This window comes from Brachyhypopomus gauderio, chromosome 2, assembly GCF_052324685.1.
Source record: "Brachyhypopomus gauderio isolate BG-103 chromosome 2, BGAUD_0.2, whole genome shotgun sequence".
Lineage (NCBI taxonomy): Eukaryota > Metazoa > Chordata > Actinopteri > Gymnotiformes > Hypopomidae > Brachyhypopomus > Brachyhypopomus gauderio.
The window spans coordinates 10972438-10994751 of record NC_135212.1 but is presented as its reverse complement, the minus strand read 5'-3'; the positions used below and the strand labels follow the sequence as shown (position 1 = coordinate 10994751).

General features: G+C 44.9%; 1 protein-coding gene across 1 annotated transcript in view; it reads left to right on the top strand.

The window, feature by feature from the left end:
* prkcab (protein kinase C, alpha, b) overlaps window positions 1-22314 on the top strand; it is a 118114-nt gene that overhangs the window by 2258 nt on the left and 93542 nt on the right. The window contains exon 3 of the mRNA XM_076986908.1: window positions 610-641. Within this exon, the coding sequence (XP_076843023.1) occupies window positions 610-641 (32 nt within the window). The remainder of the gene's footprint in view (window positions 1-609; window positions 642-22314) is intronic.

The window sequence follows — 22314 nt, the reverse complement described above, 5'->3', positions numbered from 1 at the left end:
CGACTCCATCGACAAAGGCAAATGTGTGCAAAGTGAAATGCAGGTTTTCTTGGAGATGCTAAATTTTAATTGCTCTCATGACATAACACAGTAAAGGCAGTGTAACATTCCTTTGGACTGAAAAATCAGAAGTCATTCTGTTAAATGCTGTAAAGTTTAATATAATATTAGAAGTCCGCTGACAGAAACTTGTCCCTGAATCAAAGGCATTGTAGACAGAAACATTTGAACGTGAAAACTATCCCTAATTAAATGTTCTTAGCCTACATTTCAACACATATTGTTGGCACCAATAGATTTAGGTGGACTTCAGTCGATGTCTCCCCGAATTATTGTAGTAAACATATTTGGTTTTTAATCTTATAAGAACTTGACCCCATACTATAGTGATACTGTTACTACATATAATAATTACCTTATTACATGTAAACATTTGTTTTATAATTCATTTATAAATGAATTGCATTTCAAAATAAATAATGCATTTACATTAATAATGCATTTACTTCAATGTAAGCATCTTGGGGCTGTAATTTTGATGAGTAAACATATACGTGCGCGCCAGCTCACTGTCATATCTCCTAATTTCTGTCTCTCTCAAATCCACAGGGGATTTGGCAAGCAAGGATTCCAGTGCCAAGGTATTGTTGTGTGTGTGTGTGTGTGTGTGTGTGTGTGTGTGTGTGTGTGTGTGTGTGTGTGTGTGTGTGTGTGTGTGTGTGTGCGCGTTCGTCTGGCATGGCTCTGTTGTGTCTTCACTCCACTGCCTTCCTGGTGTATGAACACCGTTCTGCCACTGTTGCGAGTTGAGAGGTGCAGTATATTGTTTTTGTTTAACAATCATGTCATAGAGAACTTACACACTCTGTAATGTGGAAACTGGTCCCCGTGCCAGGACATTGTTGCGTCTGCTAAGGTGATTGAGTGAAATATTCAGGTGTCAGACTCAATTGCGGTTTGGACTTCAGTGAGAATTGTAGTAAAGTGTCCAGTCAAGTAGAACCATGGTAAAATAACTCTCATGGATGAAAGAGCTAGTGTTGCAGTCACACACATATTCTACTGTAGCTTGTTTTGTTGAGGGTTTTGTGAACACTGCAGGTTCCTTTGAGCTGGGCTCAGTGTGTACTGCCTTTCATAACAGTTGAGAAGCTCTTAACGTGTAGATTTCTCTGTCTTTATTAGTCTGCTCTCTAAACATGAAAAGATGTGCGAGTTTGGAACAGTTGGAACAGTTTTATCTACACCATTCCTGTTGTTTTCTGATGAGATCAAACCAGTTTGGTGTAGTTCGCCCTCATAACCCTTAATTTCTCACAACTGACTGACATAAAGGCATAAACGTTCTTCAACATGGCTTCACTCTTCGTTTGTTTAAATGTTCTGCTTCTGTGGTGTTGTAGTCACATCTGACTGGCTTTTAAATCGAATGGGTAACTACATGAATAGGCAGAAAAAAAGAGTCTCCCTGGTTCTCTTTTTCTATCTCACACACAAAGGTAACTCACCAGCTGGGCGCCTTTCTTTACACCTGTTCTGTTATGGGCAAATGTGTTTATCAACGTGTAAACCCCGGTTCAGAGTTCAGCATATCTGTTGTTGTAGCTCTGCAGCAATAAATGCAGCTTCTGTGTGGGCTTACAAAACCCAGCAGCACTATGAAGGAAGGTTTAATGTGTTTGAAGCTTTTGACTGATTGTGGCTCTAATATGGAAGACATTTGCCTGCAATAAGCCATATGAAATGGAAAAAACATGTAAAAAGTGAAAGAACTAGGAGAGAGAATAGAGGACAGCAGGGATATGAGACTACAGACAGACAGACGAGGAGGGACCAGCTGATGATGAAGAGGAGGGACCAACTGATGATGAAGAGGAGGGCCTGGTCGCAGTTGAAGTTATTTCAAGGAAAAAAATTAATCTATTATGTCATTTATTTCTGCCCAAGGTTTTTGTTGGGCACTCTTTGACCTTTTATGCTGCTTTAATACTAGCAACATCTCTGATCTACCATATAAACAAAACATAAATTGAGATAATTTTACTGAAAAACGAATGGTATAATTTACCGAACATGAGGTTTGACCACAATAAATTACCAAGTGAAGTGTAAATAATGTGACAATGACTAAGAAACTGGAAAATTTAAAGGTATAATTTAATAATAGGTGATAAATGAAAAATAGACGGAATGCAGACTTCTTGTACAACACAAGGGTTAGTGTCGTACGTGTTTGTTAAACTTTAGTGCTGCACACGTGTGTGTTGAACACAGCCTGAGGGCTTGCGTTATACACATTTGGTGCAGTAGGGTGATGGTTGTGTCTACTTCGCCCAGGATGTGAACACTTGGTTTGAACGAGTTGCAGCAATGTAGAAGGACTATATCAAATTACTCAATGCTTCAGTGTTTTTTGACTCTGGCTGTTATATAGTGGTCAGATGCAAACAGAAAGTGTTGTGTTTGCATAGTCAGACCGTGACAGATGGCCAAGGTATCAATGTTTGTTAAATCCCCAATCATCTCATCTCAGCTGGATATTTTCCATAAAAGATGAAGAGATATGCGTCTGGGTGTCTATGAGTGTGTATGTGTGTGTGCATGTTTTTTTTTAAATACATATCCATATTATAAACAGCCTACTTAACCGACTCTTACAAGCCCTTGTAAAAATACAAGCCCTTATAAAAACTTGCATATTTTGTCAGGCATTCCTCCCCATCCCAGAAGCCCTGAAGGCATCCTGGCATTTTGCAGGAGCTCCAGGCTCCACCCAGTGTGTCGAGCTGATCTGTGATTGGTCACTGAGCTGAAGGGTACAGTGTTTAAAATTTGTATGTAATAATAATGCCCCGACACCTCCACCCTCCCCCAGCAAAAACTCAGAACCTCCACTTTCACGTGACTCCACCGCAGGGTACAAGCAACAAGGGTCGATGCGGATAACGAGCCGCCGTAAAGCTCGGACTCGGAGCCGCGTGCGGTCAGAGCGTGTCGTTAGTGTGCGGCTAACTCCCCATCCACACGTAGCAGAGGCCGAGAGGTGCGGAAGGTGCGGTTGATGGGGTGGAAGGCAGGGGCAGGAGAAGGGAAGGTGTGCGGTAGTGTGGGGGGAGCTCACAGGAGCGGCTGGCGGATCACGCATGTTCGCGAGGAGACTGAGAGTTGCAAGATGTTCACTGCAACAATGAACGGCCTTTTCCAGGAACTTGATGAAGTCTCTTCTGCAGACTTCTCTTATATAATGTTTGGTTGTGAAGTTTTCTGTGTAAACGGGAGAAGGAATCAGAATAAAGCACAAGTACAGACAGTATTACACTCTATTCATTTCATGTGCACCACTGTAAATGTAATGTGATTTTCCCATTATGGGTTGTCTACCCAGAATCCACTGACGTAGTAAATATAGATTAAGTATATATTCTCGTGAGCAGATGATGTGGGCACACGCAGGGTCAGAGTGGGCCAGTCACTTCTGTTGGAACGGCCCACTGACCTTCAGGCTGTCTGGGTTACTGAGAGCTGCATGAATGTTCTAGGTTGTGGCAGCCTGTTGCCGTCTAGCCTGTACCGAGAACTGCCCCACCAGGCCCGGCCACTAGGGGGAGGTGAGGAGGAAGGGATGAAGGATGTGACTTGTCTGTCTCACTCCTCAGAAGGTCATAATGTGCAGGTTAGTGCAGGACTCTAACACACTCTGAGCTTTATGCGTTATGTAGTTCAAATTTAACATTTCCATTAATGTTCTGCCCAGTTTATGGACATTTCTAATGTCAGGATCATCTGATATTTTTATTGTTGTGTAGTACTCGTAACTGCGTTATTCACACCCGTTAGGATGAAAGCGGGCCTGGTTATTGTGGGTTTGGTACAGCACGATTAATTTACTGGGGGGAGCAGGTCTTTTGTTATACTGTCACAGACACACATGGCCCACATGAATAACAGAGCAGGGAATACGGCCAGAGAGAAAGACGCAGATGTTCTGCAAACCAAGCAAATGTGGACTGAAATATTCATAGGAACTTGGGATTCGGTTCAGAGTGGTGGGGTTCATTACAGTGGGGATTCATTTGTGTGTTCTATACATCTGAATCAAAGGGTGGATCAGCTTGTTATCTGTTCATACTGGCCCATAAAGCCCATATATACAGTACACTTGTATATGTTTTGGCCCATTCCAAAACATGAAAAATTAATAATAAACAACACAAATAAACTTCGTGCTGCGTTGCTTTGATCATATAGTTACCTAATCCCAACTGAGCCAATCCAAAATTATTATTTTTGTTCCTGAATCTGCTTGATCTAGTAATCCAGTGTGTACCACTGAGTTAGCGCTACACCTGTGTGTGTGGGCACCAGTGTGTGTGGACACCAGTGTGTGTGGACACATGCTTCACAGGAATGTGGTGATGAGTTTTTAACTGGAGCCGATGCATGTGTTGGGCTACTATCATGCTTCATCAGTACTGTCATACATGCCTGCTATGTGGATCAGGCTTCTGTTACTCAGTAACCCTCATCCTCATCCTCACCTTCATCCTCACCACTCCGCCCCTGCCCCTTCCCCTGGACCTTGTGGAGACGGTCTAGGAAAAAATATGACGCTATTACATTCACCTCCACATCTCATCCAACGATCCACATCTCATCCAGAGCACAGTAGGCGTTCACCTTCTGTCAAGGCCTTTTAAAATGTGGGAGGAAAAAGCGCCCTCAACACAATAAACCGTAGTTATGGGGACCTGGGGTGAATCTGATTGGCTGAGCATCAGCAGGGGGCCTTTGGCAGCGCGGAGTGGACAGCCCTAGCTTTGTGCCCTGGTTCGGTCGTGTCCATTCTCAGCTGGTTTGTGGCTGTCATTAACTGGAGGAGAAGGGCCTTTTGTCTGCTTTACAGTACGCAGACCATAGACATGGCCTTCTGCCTTTACGACCATCTCTGAAGTGTGTGACTTGGACGGACCTCTTTATGTGCAGAGGGTACTGTCATGTCTGAGAGGCAGGAGAAATGAGAAAAAGAGAGAGAGAGAGAGAGAGAGAGAGAGAGAGAGCAGGGGAAGGAGGATTGAGGCGTGTCTGGCAGGCTGTGGTGGTGCAGCTGGGTAGGGTTGGGTGGAGTGGGTCGTGGTGGTGCAACTAAGGTGGAACTGCATGGGATGAGTTAGGGTGGGGCAGTTGGGGTAGTTTGAGATGGATGAACTTGGTACAGCCAGCTGGAGTAGGTTATGATATATTACTGCGGTGCTGCTGTGAGCAGTGAGAGATGCAGCTGGCATGGGCAGAGATGTATTAAGATGGTGCGACTGGGGTAGTTGGAATGCACCGGGATGGCGACCTTGGGGTAAGGTGACCTTGGGGTGAGGCGATGTTGGGGTAAGGTGACCTTGGGGTGAGGCGATGTTGGGGTGAGGTGACGTTGGGGTGAGGTGACCTTGGGGTGAGGTGACCTTGGGGTGAGGCGACCTTGGGGTAAGGCGGGGTTGGGGTGAGGCGACGTTGGGGTGAGGTGACGTTGGGGTAAGGTGACGTTGGGGTGAGGCGACGTTGGGGTAAGGCAGGGGTTGGGGTGAGGCGACGTTGGGGTAAGGCAGGGGTTGGGGTGAGGCGACCTCGGGGTGAGGTGACCTTGGGGTGAGGTGACGTTGGAGTGAGGCGATGTTGGTGTGAGGTGATGTTGGTGTGAGGTGATGTTGGTGTGAGGTGACCTTGGGGTGAGGCGATGTTGGTGTGAGGTGATGTTGGTGTGAGGTGACCTTGGGGTGAGGCGATGTTGGTGTGAGGTGATGTTGGTGTGAGGTGATGTTGGTGTGAGGTGACCTTGGGGTGAGGCGATGTTGGTGTGAGGTGATGTTGGTGTGAGGTGACGTTGGGGTGAGGTGATGTTGGTGTGAGGTGATGTTGGTGTGAGGTGACGTTGGGGTGAGGTGATGGTGTGAGGTGACGTTGGGGTGAGGTGATGTTGGGGTGAGGTGATGTTGGTGTGAGGTGACGTTGGGGTGAGGTGACGTTGGAGTGAGGTGATGTTGGGGTGAGGTGATGTTGGTGTGAGGTGACGTTGGGGTGAGGCGACGTTGGGGTAAGGCAGGGGTTGGGGTGAGGCGACGTTGGGGTGAGGCGACGTTGAGGTGAGGCGACGTTGGGGTAAGGCAGGGGTTGTGGTTTCTGTGTGCGTAGTGGAGCAGAGTGGTGTGGAGTTGTGGAGAGGGTTGGAGTAAACAGTGTGACAGGCATGGGCAGAGGCGCTGGTGAGGGTTTCCAGGGGTAGGAAACAGGAGAGGATGTTTTGTTTAAAAGTGAGCTGTGACTACAACCCTGAAGGGTCCTGCTGTCCTACCGGGACCCACTGCAAGACAGGAGGGTTTTTTATAAGCTTTGGATCTGGAAGATTTCATACACATTAACAGTAACCCAGTATCCTGAGTGTTTATTATTTTTTCTGGCCATGTAAGTCCTGGTTCTATTACAGTCCTTCTAAAAGATGTACATGCCAGATACAATAAGTGAAAACATTGTATACATTGTATAATAGTACAAAAAGATTTTCAGTAGATGTTGAAATTAGCACAAAGAGTTGAGTAATATTTAAAAAAAAGTACTTGAAAAAAGAAATGGCACAGCAGACAAAATTCACTTGTAACTGAACAGAGCCCCACAAAATCCCATGAGGCACTGATAAGGTATGAGAATCAGAAGTCCCATGGTGCACTGGTGAGACATCAGACAACAATTCCAATTATAACCCACAACCAACTGCCTTTGGGATTTGTTAATTGTGAGGCAAAAAAAATTTATGAGTGATTAATATGTGATTTATCAGCAAGTTCTAATTCAACTTAGAAAGACACTCCTGTCCCAAGCTGCCTTCTTTAGTCAACTCCATTTACCCTGGAAGATGCCTTTTATGAACTTGGGCATCAATCTTTTCAAACAGCTCACACCTACCATCAAGACTCTTTTACTAGAGACTAGCTGTTCTGCCTCTAAAGGTGAGCCCCACAATATGGCTGTTGAAAGCAGATTTATATGTGGAAACACTTGTGAAACTGTCATGGAAAAGGCCATCTGTTCGGGGCTGTTTTAGGGGCTGTTTAGACTGAAGATGATCTGGCTGGTTGTCATGCTCTCTCCCTCGCTCGCACTGATGGGCACCGTGCTCATGGTTCTCTCCACTCCTCTTGGACACTCTGCCAAAACCGGTGGCATCTCACTCCATCACCCTGCCCACTCCCTTTGGTCCGACACTCTGCGTTTCCATCTGCTGTCTCACGTTCATCTTGTCCACGTGAAGAGGGGCTCCTTCCTCCCTGAGGATAGGCGTCATAATTCTGGGTAGCCGTCCAAGCATCCACAAAACCCTGTTTACAATCAAGCTTCTCCCCTGGAGGAACTTCAGGAAGATCTTCCCATAAACCTCCGAGCTCAGGAGCACTGACAGATGGGTTGATGGTGGCCTGTATCTTCAAGTCTCAATCGCAGTGTGGGAGGCGGAGCTGTCCACATTGTCTGCAGGAAGACTAGATCTCATTAACCAATCGTGTACCAGAAGTGAGGGGGCGGTGGAATGCATGAGCCAGGGTGGGATGGAGGCGTGAAACAATAAAGCAGTCACACAGCTCCACACTTAGCCCTGTTTGCCCCTTCGGGAGTCAGCTCCTCGCATCTGTGAGATCTCCCACACCATGTGTGGCTGGCTGCTCTGGAGAGCCGTCCATTTCTGCTCTGACGATAGATTCACACACTTCCCAGCAGGCTAAGCGGATCTTTATATTTCTTCGGTTTCTCTCTACATACTAGAAACTTTTAAAATTTTTTTAATTGATAAAAAAAAATTTCAAAGGAACCAAAATTGACTAAATTGACTATAAATCTTTAGAAGTCAAGCTGTCCATAGAAGCATTTTAAGTAAATGTTAAAACTATATGAGAATCTTACATTTCTGCATGGACCCACATTCCCAAAGTTGCATAGGTGAAACAGGAGACAGGTGAAACACGAGAGAGGTGAAACAGGAGACAGGTGAAATAAGAGACAGGTGAAACAGGAGACAGGTGAAACAAGAGACAGGTGAAACAAGAGACAGGTGAAACAGGAGACAGGTGAAACACGAGAGAGGTGAAACAAGAGACAGGTAAAACAGGAGACAGGTGAAACAAGTGACAGTTGAAACAGGAGACAGGTGAAACAAGAGACAGGTGAAACAGGAGACAGGTGAAACAGGAGACAGGTGAAATAAGAGACAGGTGAAACAGGAGACAGGTGAAACAGGAGACAGGTGAAACAAGAGACAGGTGAAATAAGAGACAGGTGAAACAAGAGACAGGTGAAAGAGGAGACAGGTGAAACAGGAGACAGGTGAAACAGGAAACGGGTGAAACAAGAGACAGGTGAAACAGGAGACAGGTAAAATAAGAGACAGGTGAAACAGGAAACGGGTGAAACAGGAGACAGGTGAAACAAGGAGGGCGTGGCAACAACACTCACAAAAACAACAACAACAGCAAGAACAGCACAACACTAACACAAATGGTGTTACAGCACCACTACAGTCCCCTTCCCTAAAGGTGGGGCTCCCAACATGCCTCACACAGGTACCCGCACCCCCAGATTCATGGTACGGCAAAGCTGACAGTCAACAAACAACAGTCCAGAGTGCCACGGTGACAGTGAAGTGGTGAATCCAGGACGCTTCCCAAGAGACAGACGTGGCGGCCATCTTGCTGAGCTGGCCAGTCAAGTCCATGGTGACCATCCAAACCAGTGTCGACCATTCAAGCACGGGGGGGGGTTGTCGTACGGTTACAGCAGTAATAACAAAACATTTTCATCCAGTTCAAAGTTGCATTTGACAATGGGTGTGCTTTTCTCCACCATCAATGAGAGATAGAATTAATAATATTAATAATAATACTAGTTAAAGTTCTGAATAATAATTCACACCAATAGCCTAATAATGATTGCCTAATTATTGGCTATTTGATGATACATTGCAGGCTCCAACAAATTTGTATGAGACATGTGACTTCATATCATTGTCTTACAGTCACGCTCTCTCCCATGTGATTAAGACAGATGGTTTCTTTTTGGGGACAGAGGTCTCTTGTGCCTGCTGTCTCTGATGACATCACATCCTGGCCCTGCAACAGTACAAAACACACACACACACACACACACACACACACACACACACACACACACACTCTTCTGTAGTCTGGTCCAGTGTTTTGTCCACTCTGGTTTTGGATTAGTAATACAATTAACCAATACCTCTGTAGTCTGCCTTTCTCTCCCACCCACAGTGCTGTTAGATCGTTAGAAATGCCGACCATGTGAAAAGTAACTCAAACGTAGGTTTCGGAGTTTGTGATAGACACGAGAATAAAGCAGCTCTTGCAGGAGGGTGATGTTGTTCAGACCACAGTGCATTCAATCTTATCGCTGACTCAGTCTCACACACACGCCTTGAGAACATCAACTCTGATCAGTGTAAACTGTGATCAGTGTAAACTGCGATCAATGTAAACTATGATCAGTGTAAACTGATCAGTGTGAACTGTGATCAATGTGAACTGTGATCAGTGTAAACTGTGATCAGTGTAAACTGTGATCAGTGTAAACTACGATCACTGTACTTTTCAAACAGTTTTTGCTTGAATGCACAAGTGCACTCTAGTTATACAAATGTGACTCATGCATGCAGTATGAACCCTGCTAGAATCATCACCTGTGTTCGGTGTGAGACGGCGCTGCTATCAAAGCCCGTTAGGATTCGTACCGTTTCTTCAGGAGGTTGGATGTGTACATAAAGCCCATTACAAACTAGTGGTACTGCAATCAATTTGGGAGTCATTTCACTCACTGTGGTAATCCACGTGTATAGGAACACAATGGAAAATACTCTTGCAGTTACAACAGGAACAGGCTTGATGCCTGCTTCATGATAAAATACGTTAACTCAGTTAATTACTCAGTAAAGGTGACTGTGTTTCTCCCATATGATTTAATCATGGCATTGTTTACTTTTGAAAAGTTCACTTTTGAAAGGAAAACTATAGGCTACTGATGAACAATATAAAATTAAGAAATGTTAAACTGGAGTCTAGACCTTTCTTGAGGTTTGTACCAAGACTACTGAGTAAAGTCATAGTGTAGGCTAGCTGTTTTCTAGATTGCATGATATAATAAGTACTTAATTCTGAACAGTTATGGGTAGGAACGTTTGATTTGCCAGCCAGCAAGCAGCAAAAAAAGACCCAAAGCCTATTTTTGTGAATACTGCGAACACGTCTACTGCAGTGCTGAACGCACCTGGGGTAAAAGATTACACAGATTAACACAAAAGTGCATCAATCAAAGTGTGCAGTATCTGATTACATTAGTCCAAATAGTGCATCTCTTACGACCTGTGGTATCTGATTACATTAGCGCAAAAGTGCATCCCTCGTGACATGTAGTGTCTGATTACATTAGCGCAGGAGTGTGTCACTCACGACGTGCAGTATCTGATAACATTAGTACAGGAGCATGTCTCTCACAAAATGTGGTATCTGATTACATTAGCACAGGATTGCATCACTTACGACGTGCAATATCTGATTACATTAGCAATAGAAAAGATGTAAAGAATTGTGACATAAATTTTCATATTACAAATGCCAAATTTATGGCCAAACACTGATAATTGATGTCCTTGATTACCTTTAATCAGTATTGCCATTGGCCCTGAAACTATTGTCATGTCATGTTTTGGAACATCAGGTGTCCCATGTCCCTTTTAAAATATATTAATTAAGTTTTAAGTAGCCTATTAGGTATTAATATAAAATTCTAATTTCTGGAGTCAAATCTCAGAATAGAAATCTCTTAGAGCGTTTGTTTTTAGAGACAGTTCGCCATTTCAAATACCTGTGGGTCCATATCATAAAGGCACGACCGGGACAAAATACAGACACATGGCGGTGAAGAAGACACATCAGTTCTGATTGTGAAATTTCCACCTAGCAAGCTCCATTGTACAAGTGTTCTCCTGCTGTACCTCCTGACAAACATCTACACAAGACAATACAAGTCTCTGGCCATCACTACCAACATCTGGTCCACCTAATACATGTTACACCAGCCCTGAAGGAACTACCTGTCCCACACTGTGCATACTCTAAACGAGACAAGCCGTCTTCTACAAGAGACAAACTGTCTTTTAAACAAGACAAATCATCTGTTAAATAAGACCGTAGTCTAAATTGGACAAACCATATACTAAATGAGACGGATGCCTCTGTTTTGTCATTCGTGCACTTTAGCCTTAAGCACCTTTTCATTTTATGTACATCATCTGTTATTATATCTTTCTACTTATAGCTTTACTTTTTTCATCTGTGTCGTTTTTTGGCAGCAACATTTACATTTACATTTACGGCATTTAGCAGACGCTCTTATCCAGAGCGACTTATAAAGTCCTTTGCATCTGATCACAGAATTCATCCTAGCTAATAGTACGGATAGGCCAGAATTCAAGACAACATTGAGTCAGACTACTACTAAACTACAGGAGTCAATGTCATTACCTAGTGTTTCGCAAGTTAGACATTTGCCAAGAAGCACAAATAACCATAGACAGACATACAATTATTGCAAACTGTAGGTTTTCTAATATTCATTGTGTTAAGGTATGTTAAACCTGCTTTGGGTGTTTAGCAGGGATTTGATGAAGACCAGCGTGAAGACACGAACTCCTGAACTGTCTATCTGTCTACTTCCACTTCCTGGTTCTGCTGAATTTAGAACACTCATCTTATTTTTGTCTTCTCTTGTGTGTCTCAGTTTTATAGTCAACGGCAAAGTGTGGTGACAAAGATCTTTGAGATCAAGGTTCTATTTTGACTATAAATTTATGAAGCCATGAGCCTCATTTTGGCAAAACTGTGTTGTACACCCCTCTCTTTTTTGTGGAAATGTATTCATATAGAAACATATTTCACAAAGAAAACACTTCACAATGATTAGCTAAGAGTCAAAAAAGAAGAATGGAAAACAGTGCTCATGGTTGACTGTGTTTAAAATAACAACAACGAACAGCAAAAGAACCCATGGCTCAAGTGTCACTTTCTGTAGACCTAAAAATATCTGCCCATTTTTCCCCTTTAGATCAGCACTCCTTCCAGCAGTCGTGATCAAACCCAGGAACAGCTTCAAACTCCCATTCATCTTCGTGCCCCATTATACCACTTACTGAAAAGTGACACGAGGATAGCAGGAGAGAACATAGCTGCTCAGGGTCTCCATTCATCTGAACGGTGCTGATCATTCAGGCCCTTTGGTGCTCTCCAGCGCTCAAGTGACGACAGTGGCATTCAATACAGTGAGAGTAATGGATTTTCAGAGGTAATTATTATTATTTTTTGTTATAAATGCAACACACTTAAGTCACAACTTTTAATTGAACCGACTTTCCACTGTTGATGTTTAATTGGGCACACGTTTCTCTGCTAGTTTAGACACTGGAAATCAGCTTCTGCCTGTGATGCTGGGGAAAGTCGAAGGCGTGCGATAAGACGTGTGCCAGTGCTCAAAAAGACGTGTGATACGAAATACGAAAGTAAAACCAATGAACGGTAGCCAAAGACTCACGCTAATTCCAGCAAGTGCAGCAGACGTGACCTGCAGACGTGACCTGCAGATGTGACCAGCAGACATGACCAGCAGTCTAGACGTTGAACAATCACTGACAATAAGGCAGATTAGACATGGACCTTAAATCACACTAAGGAGGGTACTAGGAGGTAAATGTGACACATAACGGAGCTGATAAGGAGCTGTGGCTACAAAAACGGGAATATCTAACAAATCCAATGATACATACAACTTTTAATTGTTCACTTACAATTTTTAGAATTATTTCAATCAAATCAATCAAAATTGATTTATATAGCGCTTTTTACAACAGTTGTCACAAAGCAGCTTTACAAGTGTCCGTGTCCAAGCCCCCAGTGAGCAAGCCAAGGGCGACAGTGGCAAGGAAAAACTCCCTAAGAGCATGGGGGGGGGGGGGCATTATCACTACTGTAGCTTGCATCCGAGCTACGTGTAAATTCATTAACACAGCCACTATAATAACTAACATGAAGGGATCGATTTTCATCACCCGTTCCTCCTCTTGCATTATTGAAGGAGAGGTCTACTGCATGTCACCAGCTTTATAAACCAAGACAAGGCTTGTTGATGAGTTTGTGGAACACCTTCAGACCATCAAGATTAAAGATTTGTCATTTTTAGTGGAAAGGTATTTTAATACAAATGGACATGAAATATCTGTATTTCTAGTGGTTGCTACAGCAGTAGTGATATTAGGATATTTAAAGAATTAGGCTCATATGTTGATCAGATGTTGTAAAAACGTCAGAGAAGTGAAACTTTGCTATTATCTAGATAAAGTCCAAAATTTCAGTAACGTATATGAAATGTGAACAAATTAAAAACCTAAACCAGTTTCTTTTTTATTTATTTCAAACATTTGCTGCAACAGGCCTACAGCCTTCTTATTATATTAAATTCTCTATGCTTGATATATGCATTATATACTTTATACAGTATATCACAACTTTTCAGTTTTACAAAAAAATAACATAATAAAAATAACAAGAAAATGTAGAAACACTTTTATTTAAGCATACAGAACATGCAACATGGTTTTCATTTCGAGACTCGGTTTAAACACAATCCGGACGCAGACTTAAATACACGCACGCTGACAAGACACGTGCAACACACGTGCAACGATAACGAGACAAGGGAAAGGTGAGATGAATGACACAGACGAACACGGGCATGCAAAGAAACACATACGAACGTAAATGCACACAGACGAACATAAACACAAATGCAAACGACCCCGAGAGAGGTGTCCAGGGCGACCATGGCAAAAAGTTATATATTAAAATAACTAAAAAACTCTTTGTGCGCATTCCAACCCTCAAACATATATTCAAGTCAGTTTTGTGGTTCAGAGAGCAGCACCTGGAGCGACCATGGCAAAGGTTTGGTGACGTTCGCGAAAGATTAGTGCCAGTTTTCTCTCAGGGTACATGCAAAGTTGTGATAGCAGGCAGTTCACGAGAAGCAAACACAAGCTGTTTGTTATGCCATACCACTTTTGAAGGTGTGTTAGGTAACAAACCCATGTCATGAGATACTAGTATCCAAAGTGAACCATTGTTCACAGTTAATAATAACTTAACATTTGAAACAGTTTCTATATTTGGCCTAACTTTTTTGTCTTGTTCCTGTCACTCTCATTACAACACTTACTAAAAGTTTAATAGTGCTTTAATAGTGCTTCACATTAAAAGGACACTCTTGATTAGTCTGACTGGTCCAGTACACACGTGTAAGACAGAGTGTGCATTGAAACTCCCAACCGAGTATACCAATAGCAACTATCTCTTTTACTCCACAGTAACCATCAGAGTGACTTCATTTCACATTCAGTTGCCGTAGTTAACATGTCTCCTCATTGTCCTTACAGCAAAGGCAAAGATGAAACTGACCAAAATGACACGGGTCTCTAATACATCCACCAGCAGCTGCACAAAAACTCTACAATTTCTTGACTACAGAATCTAAAAACATCAGTGAAACATCAGGGGAGCGAACAATGTACCACTGTATACATGTGGAATAGTTTAAACCGCATTATGAAATCATGGACTGCTTATAAAAATACAAAATGTTTACATGCAACTGTAACGGTTACAAATGGATACGATGACAAATGCCAAAATGTTATTATATTAACTATATTAGTATGTATTATTTACATTGTTTATTTGATGTTACTGATTATATAAACATTTGATTAGGCATTAATGTGATTGTACAGACACAGCAATATAATAAAACAGCATGAAGTGATGTTTTGATGGCTAAAGACCCGGGAAAAATGTCCTCTTGACAAACAGAGTGGTGTATAGTGGACTACATAGAGTGGAGTAGTATGGATTACTTAGAGTGGAGTATAGTGGACTACACAGAGTGGAGTAGTATGGATTACACAGAGTGGAGTATAGTGGACTACACAGAGTGGAGCAATATGGACTATACAGAGTGGAGTATAGTGGACTACACAGAGTGGAGTATAGTGGACTACACCGAGGGGAGTTTAATGGACTACACAGAGTGGAGTATAGTGGACTACACAGAGTGGAGTATAGTGGACTACACAGAGTGGAGTATAGTGGACTACACAGAGTGGAGTATAGTGGATTACACACTGAATAGCAAATCTTTAAAAGGTGAGAATGATACTGATCCTGGTCTACAAAATTCAACACAGAATGTAAGCGTAGTACTGAAATATTAATCCTAATGTGAATGAGATTAATGAGTCCTGTGGCTTATAATGGACGATAATCCATCAGATTAATCAGTGCTGACAGAGACAGGAGGTGCAACAGCAGGAGAGACATGCCGGAGGTGTCAGAGGGAGGGTACAGAGGGAGGGGTCAGAGGGACGGGCCAAAATGATTGGCCAGATGGAGTTGTCAGAGGGAGGGGCCAAAATGAGGGGTGAGAGGGAGGGGTCAGAGGGGAACAGCTACAGCACACAGCTGTGGGAGGCATGGAATGTTGCTACCTTCACTTTTCATATCTCATTAATTCTGGACAGAAAGTGGATGTGTCGACTAATATGGCTGCAGGATTGGCGGTGGGGTGTCAGGCTGACGTGTGCTGCGTGAGAGGCGGTGGGGTGTCAGGCTGACGTGTGTTTCGCGTGAGAGGCGGTGGGGTGTCAGGCTGACATGTGTTTCGCGTGAGAGGCGGTGGGATGTCAGGCTGACGTGTGCTGTGTGAGAGGCGGTGGGGTGTCAGGCTGACGTGTGCTGCGTGAGAGGTGGTGGGGTGTCAGGCTGACGTGTGTTTCGTGTGAGAGGCGGTGGGGTGTCAGCCTGACGTGTGCTGCGTGAGAGGCGGTGGGGTGTCAGGCTGACGTGTGCCGCGTGAGAGGCGGTGGGGTGTCAGGCTGACATGTGTTTCGCGTGAGAGGCGGTGGGGTGTCAGGCTGACGTGTGCCGCGTGAGAGGCGGTGGGGTGTCAGGCTGACGTGTGTTTCGCGTGAGAGGCGGTGGGGTGTCAGGCTGACGTGTGTTTCGCGTGAGAGGCGGTGGGGTGTCAGGCTGACGTGTTTCGCGTGAGAGGCGGTGGGGTGTCAGGCTGACGTGTGTTTCGCGTGAGAGGTGGTGGGGTGTCAGGCAGATGTGTGCCGCGTGAGAGGCGGTGGGGTGTCAGGCTGACGTGTGCTGCGTGAGAGGCAGTGGGGTGTCAGGCCGACGTGTGCCACGTGAGAGGCGGTGGGGTGTCAGGCTGACGTGTGCTGCGTGAGAGGCAGTGGGGTGTCAGGCCGACGTGTGCCACGTGAGAGGCGGTGGGGTGTCAGGCTGACGTGTGCCCCGTGAGAGGCGGTGGGGTGTCAGGCTGACGTGTGCTGCATGAGAGGCGGTGGGGTGTCAGGCTGACGTGTGCCACGTGAGACCAGATTTCTGTTCGCGAGGTCGGTAGACGACCCTCCGGAAATCTGCACTCAGCACAGTTACTTACAGGAGTTGTAATTAATTAACTGCTCAAATAAAAGGTGCACCCATTTATAAGTGAAGTCAGATATTTTTAGAGTATCACTTCAGGCTGTTTTGGTGTTCATTAGTATTAGTTCAGATTAGACCCTATAGTAATTTACTTCACTATCCAGTGAGAGCAGGTCTCACCTGCGCTCATACAGGGAAATGAGTGGCTGATTTAAGATGATGAGGCACTGATACCTGTTCTCTCAGATTACATAACAGGTTAGGAAATCAATACAACACTACTACTACTACTACTACTACTACACTACTACTACTACTACTACTACTACTACTACTACTACTACTACTACTACTACTACTACTACACTACTTTATCTAATCTGCTAGCTTGTGAGTTCCAGTGCGCTAGGTACAGTGGGTGCATGTGTGTGTGTGTGTGTTTCCTGCCTCTCCTCCCCATGCGTTTCCTGCTGCCACTGAGCTGTGAACTGGTGCTACTGAGTGAGGCCGGAGGCTCCTCTTCTTAATACACACACACACACACACACACACACACACACACACACACACACACACACACACACACACACACACCTGTCACCTGAATGCTGTTACTCACACCAACCCCTTGAATAATCTTTCCACTCTTCCCATGACACACACACACGCACACACACACACGCACACAAAACCCTCCCCCCCCACATGCAGTTGTCTGCCCTCTGAAAGGACTTTAACACGCCCTCAGGTTGTCTGACAGACATCCGGTTCCACTCAAGTGCAACTTTGATATAAAATATTCTGTTTTATACACAGTACAACTCAGTCATGCCAAGTCCTTGATATGTTGTGAGTGCTGGTATGCACCAGTGAGAAACACACATGCCATTCTCTTCTGCTATGCATCTTTTTTGTTTATTCTATGTATGTGTGTGGGAGTCTGCTTGAGGCTTAAAAACACTGTAGTGGTGTCCTTTGGCCCGTTGCTGCTTTGTTGCTGTGTATACACACGCACACACACAAACACACACACACCCTTAAAGTGAATTAATCTCTGGTGCTACTACTCTGTCTGTGTTGAAGAGCAGCACAGCCAGACGGAGTGATTCTGTTTGTGTATACAACATGAAGGATGCATTCAGCTCACTGGCGTGGGGTGATCTTCTTCTCTGTGGGGTGATCTCCTTCTCTGTGGGGTGACCTCCCTCTCTGTGGGGTGACCTCCCTCTCTGTGGGGTGATCTCCTTCTCTGTGGGGTGATCTCCCTCTCTGTGGGGTGACCTCCTTCTCTGTGGGGTGATCTCCCTCTCTGTGGGGTGACCTCCTTCTCTGTGGGGTGATCTCCCTCTCTGTGGTGGTGACCTCCTTCTCTGTGGGGTGACCTCCTTCTCTGTGGGGTGATCTCCCACTCTGTGGGGTGACCTCCTTCTCTGTGGTGGGGATCTCACTCTCTCTGGGGTGACCTCCCTCCCTGTGGGGTGACCTCCCTCTCTGTGGGGTGACCCCCCTCTGTGAGGTGACCTCATTCTCTGTGAGGTGATCTCCTTCTCTGTGGGGTGACCTCCTTCTCTGTGGGGTGACCTCCCTCTCTCTGGGGTGACCTCCCTTTCTCTGGGGTTATCTCCCTTGTTTTGTTATTTAAGTTTCCTTTTTCTTTCTACTTAAAAAAATGAAATAAACTTGTTCCATTAAATTTTATCTATAAGCATTTATTTTCTTATTATCTTTAATACATTAAATTAAGTACAACAATGTACTAAAATAATGAAGAATGAATCAAGACATACTCAAGATTTACACCTCTCCCTGCTCAGTGTGATAACAGGCCAGAGGTACAGCTGTTTTCTCACCTGTGCAGATGCCAGACGCTGAGTTCATTTCCCTCAGCTTTAACCCTGAATTAGCTGCGACTGTGTGATTACATAAGCACACCAGACTCACTGCCAGTCTCAGTGCTGCAGTTGTTCCCAAATGCTCTCACAATATATTCAAGAGAGCACTCTAAACCACGGTTAGGTGTGGTGTTAAGCGTCTGAACAGTGTGAGAAACAGAGTTCAGGTTTGAGGTTGAGGAATAGGCTGTTGTGTAGGAGATCCAGTCATTTATATCGAATGCCTTGTAGAGCTTTAATGTCTGTGATTTCGTTCTATTTTAGATTCAGTTACACCTCATTCCCTGTTCCTCCCTTTGTATCAAATATTCTTACAAATCACATATCAGCTGCCCTCGGCTGGACCAACATGTTTACCTCAGAGAGAAACCACATTCATATTAAAACTCCTTCAGGCGTTAAGACGCTCATCCGCATTAGCACACTTGGCTAGGTGTTAAGAGACTAGTTCACATTAGTACACTTGGCTAGGTGTTAAGAGACTAGTTCACATTAGTACACTTGGCTAGGTGTTAAGAGTCTAGTTCACATTAGTACACTTGGTTAGGTGTTAAGAGACTAGTTCACATTAGTACACTTGGTTAGGTGTTAAGAGACTAGTTCACATTAGTACACTTGGCTAGGTGTTAAGAGACTAGTTCACATTAGTACACTTGGCTAGGTGTTAAGAGTCTAGTTCACATTAGTACACTTGGTTAGGTGTTAAGAGTCTCTGTGTATACCAAATTCTCAGCTTAAAACAATAATTTGCTTCCGACTCAGTACATACACTCCACCCAGTCCAATGAAAGAGTGACTGATGGTACTGAGGCTGACTGGACGTGTAAGAGTGGCGAGAGAAGTGGTCCATATGTTGCCCCCACGCCTGCCACGCTAGGGTCAGCAGCACGGGTAGCTCTCCTGGGTGGGGCAACAGTGAGGGGGCACATTTATCCTCGCCTGTGCCATTAGCTGTGAGCAAGAGCAGGAGGAAGACTCATGGGGAGGAGGAGGAAGACTTGTGGGGAGGAGGAGGAAGCAGGAGCTCGCCCTGAACGGAGAAGTTGGACTGGCAGGACACACCAGCTCACCCGGGCGTGCCAGCTGTGACACTCCAGAAATGTTCAACATGGCTGTGGGAAGAGACAAACACAGACAGACAAACACAGACAGATGGAATCTCTCCTTCCTTTGGGCTGGAATTAGAAGGATGAATTCAATTAATAATGTAAAGGCAGGCATGCCAGACTCTCTTTAATAACACAATAAAGAACCAGGGGGGGGGGGGGGGGGGGGGGGGGGGGGGTGTGCGTTTGTCAATTGCTAAGCGGGAAGACCGCTAGCAACCGCGGACAATCTATAATAGTAGCAAAAACATAAACGATGCAGCGCTTTGGTGCATGGCACTATAGTGAGCTATTTTTAAAACAAGCCCGCAGGCGACTCGTGACGTCCTCGCGGCCGACATGGTGCCCGCGGGCACCACGTTGGTGACCCCTGTGTTAGACCATCCGCAATGGAGCAGCTCCAAACAGACCATTCCTGCCTCTGCTTTGATCGTCCTGCACACATTCGTAAATGTACATTTGGCTGTGACAGAGAGGTAGTGGTTATGCATACTGGAAAGCAAACGCAACACCGTTGAAAGCATTTGCTGAATTTGATGAAATTTAAACCTCTTTACCACATGTTTTTCTACTTACTCAAATGGATTCTCTGTTCCAAATGTTGCTAGTCAGTAATTAGAGAAAACACACACACACACACACACACACACACACACATTACCATCATTGTTCCCTCATACACAGTGCACCTTGTAAGAGCCAAGGTGGAGTAAACGCACTGAGGGTGGATGATGAGGCCATGAGGAGGTGGGGGTGTTCACCTCGCTTTGAGAGGTCTTCTGGGAGAAATTGTGTTTGTGAGAGAGCTAGCGTGTAGGTGCGGGGGGGGGGGGGGGGGGGGTATACATTAACACGTCAGAAAACAAATAAACAAGCAACCAATCTAAAAGAGGCATCCAAGACAACAACAGACGTGACTCACGAGAGCACGGGAGAGGGAGTGGATGTGATGTGTAGCCCGTTCACATGAAGGGGAAGCACAAAAAGGCAGAAATAAAAGAGAGAGGAGAAATGGAGAGAGCGTAGAAAGAGAAGATACAGAGAGAGTAGAAAGGGAGCGACAAAGGCAAGGAAACAGAAGGGATGAAGGACGGGGGAGAATGGGTGTAGGAGTGTGTGAGTGGGAGGAGGTCCGACGGTAACGACGCCGGTGGCGGGAGAGCTTTGTTTGGTCCCTTTGGGCCCGCCGCACGGCTGGGTCGCCCCCTCCAGCGTGGGCGTTGGCATCAGCGTTGAGGCAGCGCGTGGAGGAGGGTCTCCTCCGAGGGGGGGGGGGGGGGGGGGGGGGGGGGGGGGGGGGGGGGGGGGGGGGGGGGGGGGTCACGCTCCCTCTTGTGCCTGGGAGAGCCTTGATTCAGCAGGGGGAAGGCAACACACAGGCAGGGGGGGTAATGCTTGGGGCTGCAAGAGGCGAGCATTTGGTGTGTGTGTGTGTGTGTGTGTGTGTGTGTGTGTGTGTGTGTGTGTGTCTTTTCACATTGAAGATCAATTGTACAGTTATAGATTTGATAGAAAGCTAACATGCTAAAATGCTAGAAGTGAATAAAAGCTGTTAGTCAGCATTATGCAGACAGTTCCCACTAGCTCTGTGTCACACTTCGCCATGTTAGCGATTCATATCACTTACAGAGCTGCACTACAGTGTACACACACGACTGGGTGAGTATGTCTCCTGTCCCCCGAGTCAAGTCCACTGGACCATCATCCAGAACCTCATGAGTGCTCGTTCCTGAGAGACAGATGACTGATCTCTGTATGCTTTGCCTTACTTTCTCTCTGTCTCTCTCTCTCCCTCTCTCTGTCTCTCTCTCCCTCTCTCTGTCTGTCTTTGTCTTCAAAACAAGCGCAATGACCTCATAGTGGGCGATTCAACTGAAAATGTGTGAACAGGATCTCAGTACTCTGAACCAATACTTGTGGAGAAGCATGCGTAAGCACATACAGGTGTTTCAGTACAATGATGAAAACCGCCGGTGTTAGCCCGTAAACTACAATTTCACGAACATGCAAATATTAACATAAGGACATTAACATCAATGTATGAACATAAGGCTATTAACATAAGTACATTAGCATAAAAATATTAAAATAAAGATGTTAACATAAGGTGGACAAATAACTTGATGTTAAAAAAAGCATTAATGTAATCAAACAGAACATTACATACTTACTGATGTTAATGGGTTTGAAATTTTGAGGTTGTTTACGTAGTTTTGCTGGTGTCACTTAAGAACAAAAAACGTAATTGTATCTTAGTTGCATCTTAGAACTGAGAGCAGAATCTGAATGGATTCCTAGAAGACCCCACAACCATCTGCAGGGTTGCCAACTTTTCAAGATTGCTTGGAGTGAGATTTGAACCTAGAGGAGGTGGTGAGTGTTAATTGTTGACGGGGGGGGGGGGCGAACGTAAGTTGTTGACGGAGGAGGGGGGGGGGGTTTAAAATGGACACAAATTAAGTGTTATATCGCGATAGATCGATTGCCGGTGGTTGGCGCCAGAGCAAACTAGTAACTCATTGAATCATATATGTGGATCTGAGGTAAATAAACTAGATTTTTTTTTTGGCGTGAGATATTGGAAGTGTGGCATGAGAGCGTGTGAAGACGGCGTGTGTCTCATGCTCAATGCGTGAGAGTTGGAAACCCTGCATCTGAGCTGCAGTGATGTATACAGTAATATAGTCAGGTCTCTGTCAGTGCTGTAATGGGCAGTACATTGTGTTAGTGCTGTAATGA